The sequence below is a fragment of the Aulonocara sp. 'chitande type north' Nkhata Bay genome, linkage group LG11, assembly GCF_057382095.1.
Source record: "Aulonocara sp. 'chitande type north' Nkhata Bay isolate Kocher_YH1m ecotype deep benthic linkage group LG11, A_spYH_male_GT1.1, whole genome shotgun sequence".
In the NCBI taxonomy this organism is placed as follows: domain Eukaryota; kingdom Metazoa; phylum Chordata; class Actinopteri; order Cichliformes; family Cichlidae; genus Aulonocara; species Aulonocara sp. 'chitande type north' Nkhata Bay.
The window spans coordinates 3673400-3691063 of record NC_141354.1 but is presented as its reverse complement, the minus strand read 5'-3'; the positions used below and the strand labels follow the sequence as shown (position 1 = coordinate 3691063).

The following is a 17664-nucleotide window of genomic DNA, read 5'->3' as shown; positions in this document are numbered from 1 at the left end:
TTCCTTTGTTGGCGGTTGGCAAACAGCAAAATGGTGAAATACCGCCACCCTCTGGTGTGGAGTGTGAACTGAAGCGTTAAAAAACACTCAAATCGTCCCAAACAAATGAGTCTGCCTTAAAAACCAAAATATAGCCTGATAAAGTTCACCATACACCAAGTCCAGTTTCATATGATAAATGGCCTGTATTTATATAGCGCTTTACTAGTCCCTAAGGACCCCAAAGCACTTTACATATCCAGTCATCCACCCATTCACACACACATCCACACACTGGTGATGGCAGCTACATTGTAGCCACAGCCACCCTGGGGCGCACTGACAGAGGCGAGGCTGCCGGACACTGGCGCCACCGGGCCCTCTGACCACCACCAGTAGGCAACGGGTGAAGTGTCTTGCCCAAGGACACAACGACCGAGACTGTCCAAGCCGGGGCTCGAACCGGCAACCTTCCGATTACAAGGCGAACTCCCAACTCTTGAGCCACGATCGCCCCAAGTTATTGATCAATTGTCTTCTTTCAGCATAAACAAGATGCTATTCAAACCAGTGAGTCGAGATAGAACCGTCTCCTTCCTCCTGTTTCTTCCTGTGCTTCTCATTTCTCCTGTTTTCCTTTGGATTTTGTAAAACCATCACCCCTTCCTCTCTTCCTCCCATTGCTGTCAGGAAAATTGAGGTTCCTGAACTTCAAAGATTCACTCACCGGGCCTAGTTTGTTAGTCAGGTGGCCGCAGGGCTCTCTCTCTCTCAAGTTTGGATTAAAATAGCAAATTCAAAAAGAACATATATTAAGTAAATTAATCAATAAATCAGATTTTTGGAAATGTGATACATTCCCTTTGTACTTTCCTCAATAAAAAGTATAATTCAACTTGTTCTTTATTACTTTCTGCAAAGGTGGAAATGGAATTGCTGTTTAGTAGACTCTCATATGCTGACTGGGATTTCCTTTTAACCAAAAGTAACGTTTGACATTTATGTCCTGTTACAACAGTGCCGGATCTTACAGAGCCTGCTTTGTTTTCACTTTATTTGGTGAAATCTGCTCCAGTGTTTTCTAATTTCTGCTACATAACTTTGCACTTTTGCTGTAACAAAACAAATTTCCCACCTGTGAAACTAATAAAGGTCATCTTATCTTATCTTATCTTTATGCAGGTGTAAACAAGGGGCCCTATAATGCAGGAAGAGCAGTCACTGTCATCTCGTGTGCTATTTTTCAAAGAGGAAGTGGTAGAGGACTCAGCGGTGCAGCTAACGTTGAAGCTGGAAGTGAAACAGACGTTGTTTCTCAGCGGTCGCTTATTTACGCAGCAGTTGAAGATGGACAAGTTTAAGACTGTTCTGAACATTGCAGGCAAACAGACCAACCTTGGTTTTGGCCTGATAGCTCTGTTGACAGCGGGAGGAGAGCAGATATTCTCTGCAGTGGTATTTAAGTGTCCCTGCAACGAGCTGAACTTTGTCTATGGGATAGTGTTCCTGCTGGTGCCAGCTCTGGCTCTGCTGCTGCTGGGTTACATCCTCAGTAAGAAAACGTGGAAGCTGCTGACGGGTCTGTGCCGGCGTACGGACAAGCTTTTGTGCTGCAAGAAGCTGGTTGCCGCTGGTGTGGTCCTCTGTCAGATCGGCACCTTTGCGCTTGTTGCGCCTTCTACTTGGATAGCTGTAGCTTTACTCAATGGAAACTACTACGAGTGCGCCATGACAGGTACCAATGTGAGCATTTACAACAAACACGTGTGCAGAGATAGGAACTCTGAGATCCAGTGTGAGAAGGAGCTGCACCGGTTCCCGTGTGGGAAAAGCATTAGTGTACCTCAGGCTGCGAGAGAAGATGTTCTGCTTAATCTCCGAGCTGAGTCTCAGGTACGTAAAATGCTCTGCTGCTTTCACACTCATGTGAAAGAGTTCTTTAGATCTGTTTGGGTTTTTTATCTACAAACTATCAGCAAACTGAAAGTTATTTGCTCAATAGAACAGCTAGAGATGCCTACGGTGTAAATGCTTTGATTTTCATTGGCATTGTTTATCATATTTTTAATGTTATTATTTGTGTTACTTAATTCTGCAGTGGTTCCCAGTTGTGTTCAGGAGTTAGTTCATGTTCTCTCAGAGCTTTACGCTCCTGTTTATACAATCTGCTATGATCTGCTTTACCATCAAACGTCATTTGACCCAGTGTTTTGTAGGTTTTGGGTTTTTTCTAGTCATTATTTTGAAATTCGATTTGTGGTTTGGTTGGTGTTTTGTGTGTGTGTGTGTGTGTGTGTGTGTGTGTGTGTGTGTGTGTGTGTGTTAGGGTTAGGGTAAGCGACTAGGGAAAGCATTGTGTCAATTAGGCGTCCCCACAAGGATATAAATACACACGTGTGTGTTTGTTTAGATTTCACTTCTCGTTTTCTCAGCATCATAAACAGCTCATTTTTTGTTGGACGCACCCTGGCATGTCTACATTTGGGTCTTCCACACTAACACTAAGTCTGCATGACTGTGACACTTGCTTACTTGGGTTTAATAGTCAGGGGTGTCCAACTCCAGACCTCGAGGGCCGGTGTCCTGCAGGTTTTAGATCGCACCCTGGGTCAACACACCTGAATCACATGATGAGTTTATTACCAGGCCTCTGGAGAACTTCAGGACATGTTGAGGAGGTCATTTAGCCACTTAAATCAGCTGTTCTCCCATTCTGGGTGAACTCTGCTGTCATCATGTGCTTCCAGCAACATGCAGCTAGGTGATGTAGGGCTGCACAAAAGTGCACCTGGGGTGGGTGAAAATCATCCGTGACCCCCAACCTTCCACCCAAATGGATAGATGGAGGATAACAGTTTGATGATGTTTTCATGGATAAGTCTGGATGGTAATTTGTCTGTATAACAAAGTTTGGATGATCATGGGATGGCTGTAGCCACTTCTTCCACTTAACAGATTGTTTTTGTTCCGATCCCTGGCTGCTCCAATCTGCGTGCCAAATATTCTCGGGCAAGATACTAAACCAAGCGGCTCTCTGATGCTTCCATTAAAGTAAGACAGTACAACAGTAGGTACGTAGGTTGTATATGTTGTGTTCAGCTAGAGGAGAAATGTGCTACAGTAGAACCAGTCAATTCACCATTTCAGCAGGTTGAGACTTTTATTACACGATTAGTCTGGAAGATCATGGTTAAGTTGATACATTCATGGGATAATTAGTCTGATCATCATTTTACTGGATCACATGGTTTGCATGATGAGTTTAGTGGATCATGTTGAGTTCATGAGTGTGTTTTTGTGCTTATCAGTGAATTAAAAGTGTAACAGTATAAACACAATACACATAGAAATGTGATACTGATATTTAATGACAAAATGTACCAGTGTTCTGTTTTCATTTGTAGCCGTTGACCTAAAGAACTTCAGAAACGTTGTTCCCTTGTTATTTTTTTTGACTTTCATTTCCTGGTGTGTGACTAAACGGTTAAACTGCTTTTATTACCTCTATTACCTGTTTACTATTTACTATAAATACTGTCCGTAGATTCTCGGTTGGATGCTCATCACTCTCATCATGTTGACAAACCTGGTGCTCACCTGTGTGGCTCGGTGCTCCTCCCCTATTAGCTACCTGCAGCTGCAGTTCTGGAAGGCGTATGTGCATGAGGAGAGCAATCTACTTGATTCCTATACGGCTAAGCACGCCAAAGCGTTTGCTGAGAGAAACCTAAAGACCTTCTTTGAAAAGACACCACCTGAAAATGTCATCACACCATCCAACCGAGACTGGGAGAAGATCTCCTCTCTCTACAAGTTCACCTCCAAAGATACCTACTACAGCACTTTGCACCGATATGTGGAGAACTGCCAGGAGACTGACAACGGGACGATGAGGATGAGTTCAGTCAAGTCAAACGAGTCTGTAGAAGATAACCCAGCTGTTCTTAGTTTTGTAGATGATGGGAGAATGCCACTGTGAGTCACAGACTATCCACATTAAACTGTAAAAGGTGTGAAGTAGAGAAGCTCTAGAAATGCTCTTAACTTCGTAATTTTGAAGAATAAATGAAATATGCATGAAATAATCATTTGTATGCTTAATATTGTAGTTGCATAAAGTGGGACAGTGAAGGATAGTGTGCAGCAACTTTTTATTATTTTGTATTTCCTTTGTCATGTCAGTCTTTAGTTTTTAATTCCATGTTCTGTTTGCAGACTCAGGAGAATCTGTCTGATCCTCCCGAGTCTTTCATCCTGTGTGAAGTTTGTGTGTCTGCATTTACCCCACTGCGTTCCCACAGTACCTCCTATATTCTGTTAATAACCTCTTTGCTTTGACCGTCCTGCAGAAGTTTAAAGAAGAGAAAAAGCAGATGAACTCTAACACTTTGTATCACTGTAAACATAAAAGGACGGCTGCAAGAAATTTATGTCCTAACTTAGGTAGTAACCAGAAACGTGTTTTTTCCCTAGGCTGCAATCTTCCATGCCGTTCGAGTTGTTGTGGTATGCATCGAGCAGATGTGTAGTTAAATTTCTCAGGAAGTGTACATCAGGTTATGTAGAAGGTTGCAACGCAGAGCTAAATGGGGTTCTGGTGCATAGTTACCCATATGGAAAAGAAATAGAAAAAACTTATAAAAGACTTGCATCAGATGTGGCCTACTTCAAATAGTGAATCATAGAAGGCTTATGTGATCTACTCATGAAAGTGGCCACTTTCATTTATTGTTTTAGTATCCAAAACATACAAGTTTCATTTATATAATTTTTCAAGTTTTCACTCTTGTATGCTTTTCATACAAGATTCACACACGACACATACAAACTTTAGAAGATTTATAGATCTTTTCCATGTGGGTATTCAAGTACAACATGCAGTGAAATGTGACGTTATGATGTAGATCTGATGCAGGAGTTGAATCAATGTGTTACGCTTGTCTCTCCTTAACAACGTGACATCAGATCTCCGTCACATTAAAACTACAACTGCACTGTGGCCATGAAACATTCATCTTTCATGGCCACAGTGTGTTCTGGCACCGTTGTTTTATAGAAGTCGTATGAACGAGAACAGGCAAAGGTTTCCTTTGCACTGATTATTTTGTTGAGAAATGTGGGATTAAAAGTTTACCTCTGATTACAACGGCGAGAGTAAAAGGTCTTAACATCCAGCCTCTTAAGGTTACAGTGACACAACGTGTTTGAACACAGTTTCTCTATATGTGCTTTTACTAATAGTAAATCAGCTTTATTCTTAATCAAAGATATAATCAAAGTAAGTCTAATTAATATGATGGATGAGAAATGCAGTTTGAGTAATTAATATCTGACCTTTTCCTGTGATGGGTTTGTGTTGTATGTGCTTCTGTGGTGGGGTTCGTTGTACCAGTGAGAATCTGAGGGCTGTAGTGCTTGGTCAGAACAATAAACAAATATTCAGAGACAGTATTTTAATATATGATTTAATAAAAGAAATTAAGCTGAGTATATTATGACTGAAAAAAAGAAGTTTTGAAGACAAAAAGTGAGTGAAAATGTAACTGAAGTAAAACAGTATTAACTGAGTGAAACATGAAGAATTCATTTGTGACTGAATGTTCATATGTGATGGAATTAACAATAAAAGATGTTAAGTACAACACAGAAGAGAAGGAAATGTAATAAAATGATTTTAAAGCTTGAACTTTGTTGTAAATCCCACATGTGAAACAGTCAGAGAACCGAGGATGGTTGATGGACATCAGCTGAGTCACTGAGAATTTTCCTCTGTGAAGAAAACTCATTGAACTTTGTATTTTGTAAATATTGGAGTCCTGGACACACAACTCACACGTCCTTGTGTTGTCACTGTTTGTCTCACCGTAAACTGTCTCGGTACCATCCCAAGTCCTGCAAATGCACGTGAACCAGCTAACTGAAACTGTGATTTATTTCCTGTTGCTGTCAAAGCACAAAGGGTAGTGGCTTAATTTGCAGAAGTTCATGTTTTTACAGGCACTGAAGGACCAAGTGTTTGTTAGTTTGCTACTGAGTGACTGAGCACTCAGGCTCAACGTGTTTATGAAGTCACACAGCATTGATTAGCGGCTGCTAGTCATCAGAAGGATCGTGACCCGTGGGTTTCATAATGCACCTTTGTAGACTGACCTCTGATCCAGTATATATGGAGCTCAGTTATTTATTAGGCACTGAGAGTGTCAGGATGAAGGGGCTGTCTATCTGGTCGTTAAGTGATGACGTGACGAATCCTACTTCCGGGTCTAAAGTAGTCTGCGTTTAATATGGCTTTTCTGTTGTTAACATGTTTAATGTTATGTATTTTCTTCTATTTGATCTCAAAAAGCTCCTAAAACAGTCAGTGATCACTGTTGACCTCCCTTTATTACCGCTAATCATTTATTTAAGCTCAGTTTTTAAAACCTTAGGATGTAACTACAGCCCAGCCCATGCAGCAGTATATGAATGACTAACCTCGTATTGTGGATGGATTATCTCAGTTGTTCTCCTGGCTGAAGTTTGGTCCTTTTACAGCATCCTGCCATGCGATTACATTTGTTCCTGACCACCGAGAACACTCACGTTAACTTTTATCCAGTGGAAAAAAAGTTAGCTTGTTTATATTATGCTAACATAGCTGTGTCGCTAGCGGTCACGTAGCACATCATTATATACCAGCTAGCCAAACTTCAGTAACCCTACAAACGTCACTGCTGTTTAGTTTTCTGTCTTCATTTATGCTGGAAGTGATAACAGAGCTGTACGTTTTAATTTGTTTCCAAAACCCCGCAGTCAGGACATGCTATATTGTATTTAGATAGAAGCTAGCGAGCTAACTTCCTGCTAACTTCTAACTCCGTTAAATGTCATAAATTCCGTTTTCATGGATGCCTGGATGTTAAACTCAATTGTTACACCTGGTAGAGCAGAACGCTGATCATTTTATTAAAGATGAAAGACTTTAGACAGTTTTTCAACTCTCAGTAATGCCACAGTGATCGTTTGATATATGGACCTGCAGCGGAGTTTAGGCCCAGACACGGCTAGTGACGTCAGACTGAACAACCGGATACCATGTACCAATTAGAAGATACTCCCTCTACTCTGATTCACACAGATCAGTTTACATTTATTGACACATTGTTTGAAAGAAGATGAATTCAGCAGCAACTGAAAGAGAAATCTTTTAGATGGATGTTCTGACACCCCCACTATACTCACAAACATCCTGTGCAACCTTCTCTGAATAAAGTTGAAAATAAGCATGAAACTGAATCGGAAAAGATAAGAATACAGATGAATACAAGTTCAATAGTTCAATTGGGAACATTTTAAAGTTTGAATAGTTCCTGCAGCTGAAAGTATGTGGAAGTACTCAGAGTTGGAGGTCGATTAGGTCGCATGTGGCTTTAAACATTCTTTCTATCCAAATACACAAAAGATTGCTTTAAAAAGTTTAATGTTTTAGGAAACTTATAAATAAGAAGCTGAATGATGGTTTTTCTGGAGTTTCCTATATTACCAGATATATTTGCTCGTCTTCTTTCTTTGCATATGAATCCATGGCTTTAATATGATGTCGTCCTACTCTCTGCAGCTATAACAGCTTCAACTCTTCTGGGAAGGCTTCCCACAAGGTGTAGGAGTGTGTCTATGGGAATTTTTCACCGTCTTCCTGAACTGCATTTGTGAGGTCAAATACTGATGTTGGATGAGACTGTGTGGCTCGCAGTCTCTATTCTGTCTCATCCCAAAGGTATTTCAAAGTGTTGAGGCCAGAACACTGTGCACACCAGTCAACGTCTTCCACACCAGGCTCACTCATTCATGTCTTTAACAGGCAACAGGAGGGGGATATTCCCAGACTTTCCCAATTTTGTGGGAACTTTGTGTGATATTGTCCAAAGTTTCTTGGTATGTTGAACCGTTAGGAGTTCCTTTCATTGCAACTAAGGGCCTGCACCCAAATCCTGAAAAAGACCCCACATCATACTTCACCCTGCACCAAACTTTACACTGGTGGCACAATGAAGTCAGACAAGTACTCCCAGCAGCTCCCAGACACGATTGGATTAGTCTGATTTGTCACTCTACAAAACTTCCACTGCTCTACAGTCAAGTGCTTTACACCGCTGCGTCCTGCGCATCGCATTATCGGTGATGTGATGCAGCTCGGCCATGGAAACTTCTTCCATCAAGCAATCATCAAGCCACATGAGGTTTGGAGGTCTGTAGGGACTGACTCTGCACACTATGGGTGTCACCATCCACTGAACCCCACTGTGTGATGATACGTGGCCTACCTTTGTGGCCCACATGCCTGTGTGCTTGATTTTATACATCTGTGTATAAAAGGGATTAGAACACCTGAATTCAATGATTTGGATGGGTGAGTAATATAATGTATGTAATGTATGCTTTTGCTCACACTGGGTGCTGCCTGCAATCTCAAAGTAGGTGGATCTGAACATTTTCTATTATTTCAGTAGCCCCCAAAAATGAATGAAAACCTAAATATTTTAAAACCTACAGTCAGGGAAATAATTATTATAAATAACTAGTAAAGAAAGGACCAGTCTATAGCTTGAGTGGTAGGTTTATTTGAACAGTGAAAGACGGAACAATGAGCAAAAAAATCCAGAGTTATGAATTAATTTGCATTTTCATGAATTATACCTTTATAAACAAGCTTCACAGAGTAAAATAGAACCGAATGAGAGGGCACTTCATAGCTTGACTAAAACAGATCAGTGATGTAAATGAAACCTAATGAGAAACCTGCACTGGGCTAATGTTTGTATGCAGAATGCCTACAGGCTAGCAAGGGTCACACCACTCTGACACCACATTTCCTGTCTGCACAGACAGATCACACCTTGGTTTACTTGATGGGTTTCATGTTTAATTCACATCACTGACAAAGATGTAGACATACGAACATCAGTCCAGGGCAGGTTTTTCATCTGACACTTAGTTAACACTCATTTTCGAAACACAAATGTGAGCTGTAGGAACTGCTGATGTGTTTTACACATGAACAGATTTGTCAGAGTGCAGCATTAATGCACTGCAAGCTTGAGTCCTGTGGGACAGGAACAGACACACCACATAGATGTTTGCACTTCCCCAGCACGCTAAGCGCTGACTGTCTCTCTGCTACAGACGCCGCTGGTGTGCGCTCTAATAATCTGCTCTTGTGTTGCTGTTGTGTACTGTGTGTCTTCCCACTTTGCATGTTCTGTCATGTTTTTGCTCCTCAGATAGTTTCAGGTTACAGTCTGGATTGCATAATAGTTAAAAGACAACCAGAGTAACTGAACTAACAGGATTTTTCTCCATGACTGACTCACCTATGCTGGTGCTGGGGTGGGGGGAGGGGGGGAGTAAAGAGGGATGGTAAAAGAGAAGAAAGCAGAGTTGAACTTTTTCACCTTTCTTTTTAGTATCGACTCTTCTCTGGAGATGGAATAGATATGGTAATAAAAGGGGAAGTGGTTGGGAGGAAGTGCAGCCTCACTGAAGGAGGGGCCTGCAGAGAAGACAGAATGCCAAAGGGAGGGGCACATCCAGGCTTGGCAGATGAGTTTGGTCTGGCTGTGGAAAACAGCACAAAGGAAGTGACTCCACACTGACACTTGGCTCTTTCACTTTTAGCTCTCTGCTGTTCCACTCGGATTTATTAGCCGACATCATGGATAACTTCCAGAGTATCTTGCGTTTCCTCGTGAATCAGAAAACCACAATTGGCTACAGTTTCATGGCTCTGCTGACTATAGGCGGGGAACGAATTTTCTCCATGGTCTCCTTTCAGTGTCCCTGCAACCATGACCAGAACTTTGCTTATGGCGTGACATTTCTGCTGGGACCAGCTGCAGTGCTGCTGATCTTTGGTATTTTCTCCAGTACCCGCTTTTGGAAGCTCTACACTGGGTGCTGCCTCAATCCCATGAAGCTTTGCCCCCGTGGAAACTGTTTCGGCTGTCTTAGGGTGTTCCTGAGTATTTTCACCGGGGCCTGTGTGGCTCCTATAATGTGGCTCTGTGTGGCTCTGCTCAATGGAACCTTTTATGAGTGTGCTGTTAGTGGTCTTGATGATAATCTGGTGGTCGATCTCTTCTGCAAAAACAAGACATTGAAGTGTCGTGAGGAGCTGGCCCGGGTGCCCTGCGACCGCTCTAAACTGTCTAGCGAGGAGCGCATGGAGCTGCTGCTGATGTTCAGGGCTCAGTCTCAGGTAAGATTTCATAGTGATGTCGGGAGGGCGACTGGGATCCAACATTACAGACTTTCACACAAATTTGAAGTATGGGGTTCGATTGATCAGTATTTTGCTGTTTGTCTGTTATGGTTGTTGTGAGTGTAGTGGGGTTTCTAGTTTAAACAGCAGGCCATCACTGAAAAGGCACAAAGATTGATCATTTGTGTTAGACCATTATGTTAACAATGAAAAACTATCCTCTAACTCAGGGCTGGGCCACTCCAGGCCTCGAGGGCCGGTGTAGGTTTTAGACCTAACCCTGGGTCAGCACACCTGAATCACACGATGGGTTCATTAGCAGGCCTCTGAAGAACTTCAGGACATGTCGAGGAGGTCATTTAGCCATTTAAAGCAGCTGACACATCTAAAACCTGCAGGACACCAGCCCCCGAGGCCTGGAGTTGCCTACGCCTGCTCTAACTAAAGACTTACTGACTGATTTGTTCATTTATTTAATTTTGCTTCACTTAAAATAGTGTCTAGCTGCCAGACAACTTTTAGTAATTGAATATTGGTCCTTTATGGAAGTGCAGTCCTGAATTGCTGTTGCTGTGGTTCTTCATGTTGCATGTCTAAATAATGAAATCAAACTAATACATTTTACTTCCAGCTTTTTCATGTTTGCGTGCTCTGACTGCCAAACGCTTCAGGCTGTTCTCTTTACGTTCAAAGGAAGTATGAAGGAAGTAACTATTTAAATACTGCATCACTGCCAAAAACAAACAAAAAACTGGGGCCTTCTTAGAAATCTAAGAGACTGAATTACTCTAGTAATTGAGGTTTGTGCTTCCAGGTATCTCAGTGTGATGTATTCAGGTGTTACACAGTCTGAAGGTGTCAGTTATCCCCCAACTCTCCTTTCCACCTTCTGAATTCTCTGCCGTCCCTAAAGACAGTCTGAAACTGACAGCATCATTTGTTTCTGCAGATTCTGGGCTGGTGCATTATCATTATTGGCGCTTTTGTAGGCCTTCTGGGTACCTGCTACAAAAACTGTCGCTCCCAAGTCAGCTACCTGCAGCTTAAATTTTGGAAAAGCTACATAGACAAAGAAAAGGAGCGGTTTGATGCCCTTGCTATAGAGTATGCCACCAAACTGGCTGAGAGAAACCTGGAGAGTTTCTTTGAGAACAAGGCACCCGATCCATTCCCGTTTCCCAACCACAAAGCCTGGGAGGAGATCTCTGCATACTACACGTTTTCCAGGAGCGAGCAGTATTACAGCACCCTGCAGAGGTATGTGGAGAAAGCGGAAAACAGGAACCTTCCACCAGAGAAGAGACCCGTCATGGATGTAGAGCACGAAACAGAGATGAACTAAACAGCATTTTATCTGGAAAACAGTTATTCCGATGTTCAGGGAAGTGATAAATAATGAATACACTGCATTGTGATTGTTCCTACTCAGCACTGATTTTATTGACAGTGCAAGTCTGACTCAGGAAAAAGCCTCCACAGCTGTCTCTTTATAACAACGCTGCCCCCAGTGGTTTAACCAAAGAATGAGCACATGAAGAGCATAACCACTTTGAAACCAAACACACCCACTGATGCTGCCTACCTCTTTTAGACTTCATGCTTTTGAGACCTTTCATAAATGACACTGCTGGGTAAAATGTCTCACTTTACATTTTCAGAGTAACTTGATTTAAACACAAAAAACAGCCGTGTGCCATTTGAACACTGACAATAACAGCTGTAAATATAGTGTATTGTTATAACAGAGGGTAATCTGTAAGTGAGAGGAAAAGAAGAGGGCCACAGGAGGTTTTTGGATGCGGTAAAGGATTCCTGCTATAGAAGAGGGTGCAGGCTGTAGGCAGACCAACCCTAACAAGAGCTGCTGAATGAAGTATTGCACTAAACTGCAACAACAGCCCTCTGAAGACACTTGCACTGCAAAGATCCTAGTCTGAGGTGTCCCCAGCTTCAGAGTTGCTCTCCCAGACCACAGCAGTGCTCTGTGCTCCACAGAAGCTCTCCATCATGGATCTCAGAAATAGATCCTGCTCATGCCTTCTTGTGTGCAGCCTCTGTTGGTCTCATAGCTCAGCTTGTTGTCAGTTGTTCTCTGGCACCACGTCCATGACAGACGTGGACCTTTCACCGTCATCCACGAGCGCTCTGTACGCCTCCTCCGTCACCTCAGTGACACACGTTTTGTTTTATTCAGTTTATGTTGATCATGTAAAAAATAACCAAACAAATTTCCCACGTGTTGGACCAATTAAGGTTCACCTTATCTTATCAATATACTTGTATGAAAAACAAGAAAAAAATCAAATAAAACTATACACTACAAAAGAAAAAACTGTACAAAATGAAGCAAACTAACATATCGCACCTTTCCTGATTGAGTTTACAAATCCAAACAAGAGTGGGAATAAGTGCATGCTTCTCTAACACCACCTCTTCTCCTTAAGTCATCTCTAAACTTAAATAATAATAACAAACATACTCCAAATTGCATAGAATATAGTTCGTACATTAGCTTGTTCCTACAAGTCATTCACAAAACAGATGTTAATGAAAAATTCTGAATATGCACAGAAACTAAATAAACGAGACATTTACTGAAATTCAGCATCTTTATGTCACGTGAAGACTTTTTTAAACTGCTTCAGCTGTTGCACAGTTTCACTCCATGCACTGAAACACAAACATTTTTCCAACATTTAGCATGCACATACATAACTTCCTACTTTCAGGAAAAAAAAATACTTTGAGTATTTCCTGATTTATTATTTTTCAGTCTGAATTACATTTGTGCTCTCTGCAATTTCACTAGATCTGCATATTTCACAACTTCAGGCTGTAAAAAGAGTAAATTTGAGGGAATCTGTATAACCTGCATTGTAATGATTATAAATTTTGTCTTTCACAAAATTGTCCTTTACAGATTGATCACGCTTGTCTTTTTAGCATTAGCGCTTCTGAAGAGCATTCTGTACCTTTGCTCAGGTGTGCAAAGAGTCCTGGCCTCTGTTACTCTGTTACATTCTCAAAAAGAAATAAAGTACTAGACTTGAAACCACCACGAGCCTGGAAGATCATACACACAACTGAAGAGTCAACACGTTCTCATCCCAAGGCGCAACATGCCAACAAGAAGAATTGTTTTTGTGAACACTATGCTCAGTGTTTTAAAATGTTTGACACGTGTGATGTGATGTTACACATATATATGAGAGATTTTCATAAAACTTTTTATTAGTATGTTATGCTTTGAAAATCTGTTTTTCTTACAGTGTGTAATTTTTCTAAATAAAAACTTTGTTCATTGTGTTTATGCCTGATCATGTAATGTTAATAAATAAAATATTTAATCTGGTATTTGTGTATTTTGTGGATAATGATTAAAAATTAGTCCCATGACACTGATGAGCACAGAGGCTAGCAGCCCTGACCCGAGTCTGCATGTATCACGGGGAAGCAGCAGTGGACTCCTCTGTCACAGGGGCATTTATTCTGTGTTACTGATCCAATGAAACAGGAAGAGCTCGTGTTACAGCACATTCCTGCCATCCTGTGATCTCTTTTGGCATATTCTCCTAATATCTCAGAGTTATTTCATAGCTAACAAAGTTTATTTTAGATCATGTTTTTAAATCAGGTTGTGATCTTAGAAACAGCTTCATAGCACGGATTTTAGAGTCATGTGCACATATATCTAATTAGTTCCCAGAACTCAAAGACTAAGTAGAGCTTGCTTAAGATGACTGTTAGGACAACTTATTCATTGCACGTATGCCGTCCTAAGAATAACTGGATGTTTCCGACTGTGCAGTACTGATGATTTACCCGCTGACAAACGTTAACGTTCTACTAAATTAAAAAGCAATTTGTTTTTTTGTTTTTGTTTTTTAAACCACATTTCGTTTTGTCATCCTTGACATGAACCTTTAAGAATAATTAACAACACTTCTTGTAGTGGAGTTAAAATCAGCCCAACTCTTATTTTCAAATGTAATAAAGTATAACAGCCAACATACTGGACACTGTTCTGCTGAACAATTACCATCATCAGGCTCAGATTTAATTATTCTGAAACGAAGTTTAGGCCCACCACAACTTTGTTTTGTAGTTACATTACTGATATAATCAAAGTGAAGTGTATTTATTGTTCAGTCTCTAGTTTAAACAACACATTGTTTTGCATTCAAACACAGAGGCTGGTATGATGTAATATTGTAAGGATGCTTGTTTCCAGGCATTACTGCCTGAATGACTGTCATGGATCGAGGTGATCCAAATGTAAGTGCAGAGGAAAGTCTTTGTCTTCCCTTCAGTACAGCGGCAGTGGATGTGGGTTGGAGATGCAATGAGCTTGAACCTGCAGGCGACCACCTTCACTGACCTGTGAAGGTGGACTCATCTCTCCTGCAGTCCTGCAAGCAAACAATCATATTCTTTGCTACACCAACTTATTTGCTTTCTTAAGACATTTTTTCAAACATTGCAGACTCCAATTCAGACGATCTCAGGCTCCCTCCCCACTGGAGAGGTGACATTCAGTGTCCCACTTGTCAGTCTGGATAGCCCTGACCACCACCCCACACACAATAATGCCATGAAAGCATATTTTTAAAAAAGGGCTATGCAAACATGGCCAATAACTTTCATTCTGATGATGTGTAGAATAACTTGGGCCCAAAACAAATTTCACTGTTCATAAACTTCCAGACTTCAAATTCAAATTCAAATTTTATTTGTCACGTACACAGTCATACACAGTACGATATGTAGTGAAATGCTTGGACAACTGCTCGTGACCTAAAGAGAACAAAAAAGGAAAAGGCTATGAATAAGATAGGAAATAAATATGAAAAATTAAAAAGGGTAAATTTAACTAGGAAGGAATAAAATATAAATTAAGGTTAAAAATGAAATAACTGTACAACACAAATTAGAATGAAGGGTAAATTTAACTGGGGAGAATAAGATAAAATATATAAATTAAAGTTGAAAATAAAATAACTGTACAACAAAATACACAATATAGAACTATATAAGAATGTATGAAGAAATCTAAATATAAATAAATATATACACAATAACAGCAGCTGTACAAGTATTAACCAGAAATGAAGAATATAGTGACCAGTGTTGTGCAAAACCAAAGTCCAGAAAGTCCAGTGTGTGTGTAAGAACCATATGTGTGGGTCAGTACTGTGTGGTGGTGTGATTGAGAGACCGTATCGCCTGCGGGAAGAAGCTCCTCCTCAGTCTCTCTGTGTTGGTCTTCAGGGAGCGGAATCGCTTTCCTGACCTCAGCAGAGAGAACAGTCTGTTGTTGGGATGGCTGAGGTCCTTCACCATCTTCCTGGCCTTGGTCCAGCACCGCCTGCTGTAGATTGAGTGCAGGTCAGGGAGCTCGGAGCGGATGGTGCGCTCAGCTGACCGCACAACCCTCTGTAGAGCTCGTCTGTCCTGCATGGTGCTGTTCCCGAACCAGGTTAAGATGTTTCCCGCCAGGATGCTCTCTATGGTGCACGAGTAAAAGTTCCTGAGCACCTTGGAGGGCAGTTGGAAGTCTCTCAAGCGTCTGAGGTGGTAGAGACTTGACTATATAAGTCTGTGGGGTTTGAATAAATGCAGACCAAACTGTGGTTGTTTGTATTTACTTCCACAGCATGTCTTATAGAAGTAACCGGAGTCATCAGAAACAGCAGAGAGCAGTCATATCTCAAGTCTAATGACAGAAGGATTACAAAATGCTTTTTGTAATTAAAGTGGAATTTGAAAAAGGTTTTTGAAATGAAGTTTTAAAAAAAGCATTTTAAAAATCAGTTTATTAAATTGGAATTCAAAAATGAATTTACAAATGCAGATTTTATTCTACAATTCATTATTTAAGCACAGAAGTCTTTATTTCCATGTGCATGGCTCTTGTGGTCCTCCATACCTTCCAAGCCAAAGACTAGAAAACAAGGTGAAGCAAATCTTCCCTTTGGCTTCACCTGCACAGGTGCCGAGGTAGGTCTCCCTGCAGGATTGGTTTTCCCTGCGTCAGGAGCAGCGCTGGGCTCTTCAAATCACGGACAAACAGGATCCCACAGCTGTTTGTTTTTGAACCCATTTTGCACAGAGAGGCATTTTTTGAAAAATGTATTGATGCAATGTTGAATATTATTATTACACAGGAAAAAACAACTACACGTAAAATAATAAATGTGTAAAAATGTCACAGAAACAATATGTGGAAGAAATACGTGAAAGGTTCAACATGCAGGACTGCAATGCTAGGCTGACACCTTGTGAGCAAAAACGGAAGTACACAGAGAGGCAGTGGGCCGTCTGATCTATGTGGCCACATGAGTTTTATAGTCAGTAAACTTTCACAGTACTCAACCAACTGAAGACCAATGGACTGCAGTAAAACATGAACTAAGATATTTGAAAGGGGCATCTGAGACAGACCTGTTACAGGAAATGTGATAACGAGGAACTCAGGTTGTGGGCTTACAGTGATGCTGATTGGGCAGCTGATGTCACAGACTGACGTACAACTAGTTATTGTATAAGTCTGGCTGTAAATGGTCATTGATTACATGGAAAACCCAAAAACAACCTACTGTTGCATTATCTACCCGTGAAGCTGAGTACATGGCTTTAGCGGCAAACCTACAGGAGTGTAAAGAGGTATTGATGGACAGAAAGGTGCGCCGCCAAAGGTTTATGAACATAACCAGGGTGCCATGGCGTTGGCTGTAAACATGTTGACAGCATGACTTTGTGAGGTCAACTGTGAGTGAAGGAAAAATAACTTTGGATTATTGTTCATGGTGGCAGATGTAATGACAAAACCTACAACAAAAAGTTGTTTAATTTTGAAAAATGTGTGTTTGGACATTAACCCGGTACATGAACATGTACACAGTACTGGATGAGATGCAGAGAGGTGTCTAAGAAGAAACACCCAGTGCATCATGGGAATCCCCCGGCAGCCTACGTCTATTGCAGCATAACTAAGGGAGGGTCACCTGGTCCAGCCCTAACTATATGCTTTAGCAAAAAGGAAAGTTTGAAGCCTAATCTTGAAAGTAGAGATAGTGTCTGTCATAACTAGGCTGATATGGTACTACAAGGTCATTAAGATAAGATGGGGCCTGATTATTTAAGACCTTGTATGTGAGGAGCAGGATTTTGAATTCAGGATTTAACAGGAAGCCAAAACAGGAGATATTACTATTTATATTTTATTCCTCATTTGACAGAAATGAAGGTGAAAATCTTTTTCTTTTACTTTCACTGAGATCACTGGTGTGTGATGTGTCTGATGCTGAGAGACCACAGAACTGTAAGAACAGGATTGTTAGGCTGCATCTCCTGACCCAACAGTAATTTTGAAATTAGCTAGTAACAGCTAGCTAATGTACTTCTGGAGACTAGAGTCTATCACACTTTGGCAATAAAGTAAATATAAT

At 41.0% G+C, this 17664-nt stretch overlaps 2 protein-coding genes across 2 annotated transcripts; both read left to right on the top strand.

Annotated features, from left to right (window-relative positions):
• The first annotated feature begins 1291 nt into the window (after positions 1–1291).
• Positions 1292–5725, top strand: calhm6 (calcium homeostasis modulator family member 6). Its single transcript, XM_086309821.1, has 2 exons — positions 1292–1872; positions 3524–5725. The coding sequence occupies exons 1-2, from the start codon at positions 1327–1329 to the stop codon at positions 3956–3958; spliced, it is 981 nt and encodes a 326-aa protein (XP_086165947.1). The 5' UTR covers positions 1292–1326; the 3' UTR covers positions 3959–5725.
• Positions 5726–9430: 3705 nt separating this feature from the next.
• LOC147318342 (calcium homeostasis modulator protein 5-like) lies at positions 9431–13568 on the top strand. Its single transcript, XM_086310247.1, has 2 exons — positions 9431–10213; positions 11166–13568. The coding sequence occupies exons 1-2, from the start codon at positions 9671–9673 to the stop codon at positions 11556–11558; spliced, it is 936 nt and encodes a 311-aa protein (XP_086166373.1). The 5' UTR covers positions 9431–9670; the 3' UTR covers positions 11559–13568.
• Positions 13569–17664: the final 4096 nt, after the last annotated feature.

What these genes read in the sequence shown, in the direction of transcription:
- calhm6 (XM_086309821.1), top strand. Translation starts at nt 1,327, where the DNA reads ATGGACAAGTTTAAGACTGTTCTGAACATTGCAGGCAAACAGACCAAC. An exon ending in ATCTCCGAGCTGAGTCTCAG is followed by an intron (nt 1,873 to 3,523) that starts GTACGTAAAATG and finishes TACTGTCCGTAG; the next exon opens with ATTCTCGGTTGGATGCTCAT.
- LOC147318342 (XM_086310247.1), top strand. Translation starts at nt 9,671, where the DNA reads ATGGATAACTTCCAGAGTATCTTGCGTTTCCTCGTGAATCAGAAAACC. An exon ending in TGTTCAGGGCTCAGTCTCAG is followed by an intron (nt 10,214 to 11,165) that starts GTAAGATTTCAT and finishes TTGTTTCTGCAG; the next exon opens with ATTCTGGGCTGGTGCATTAT.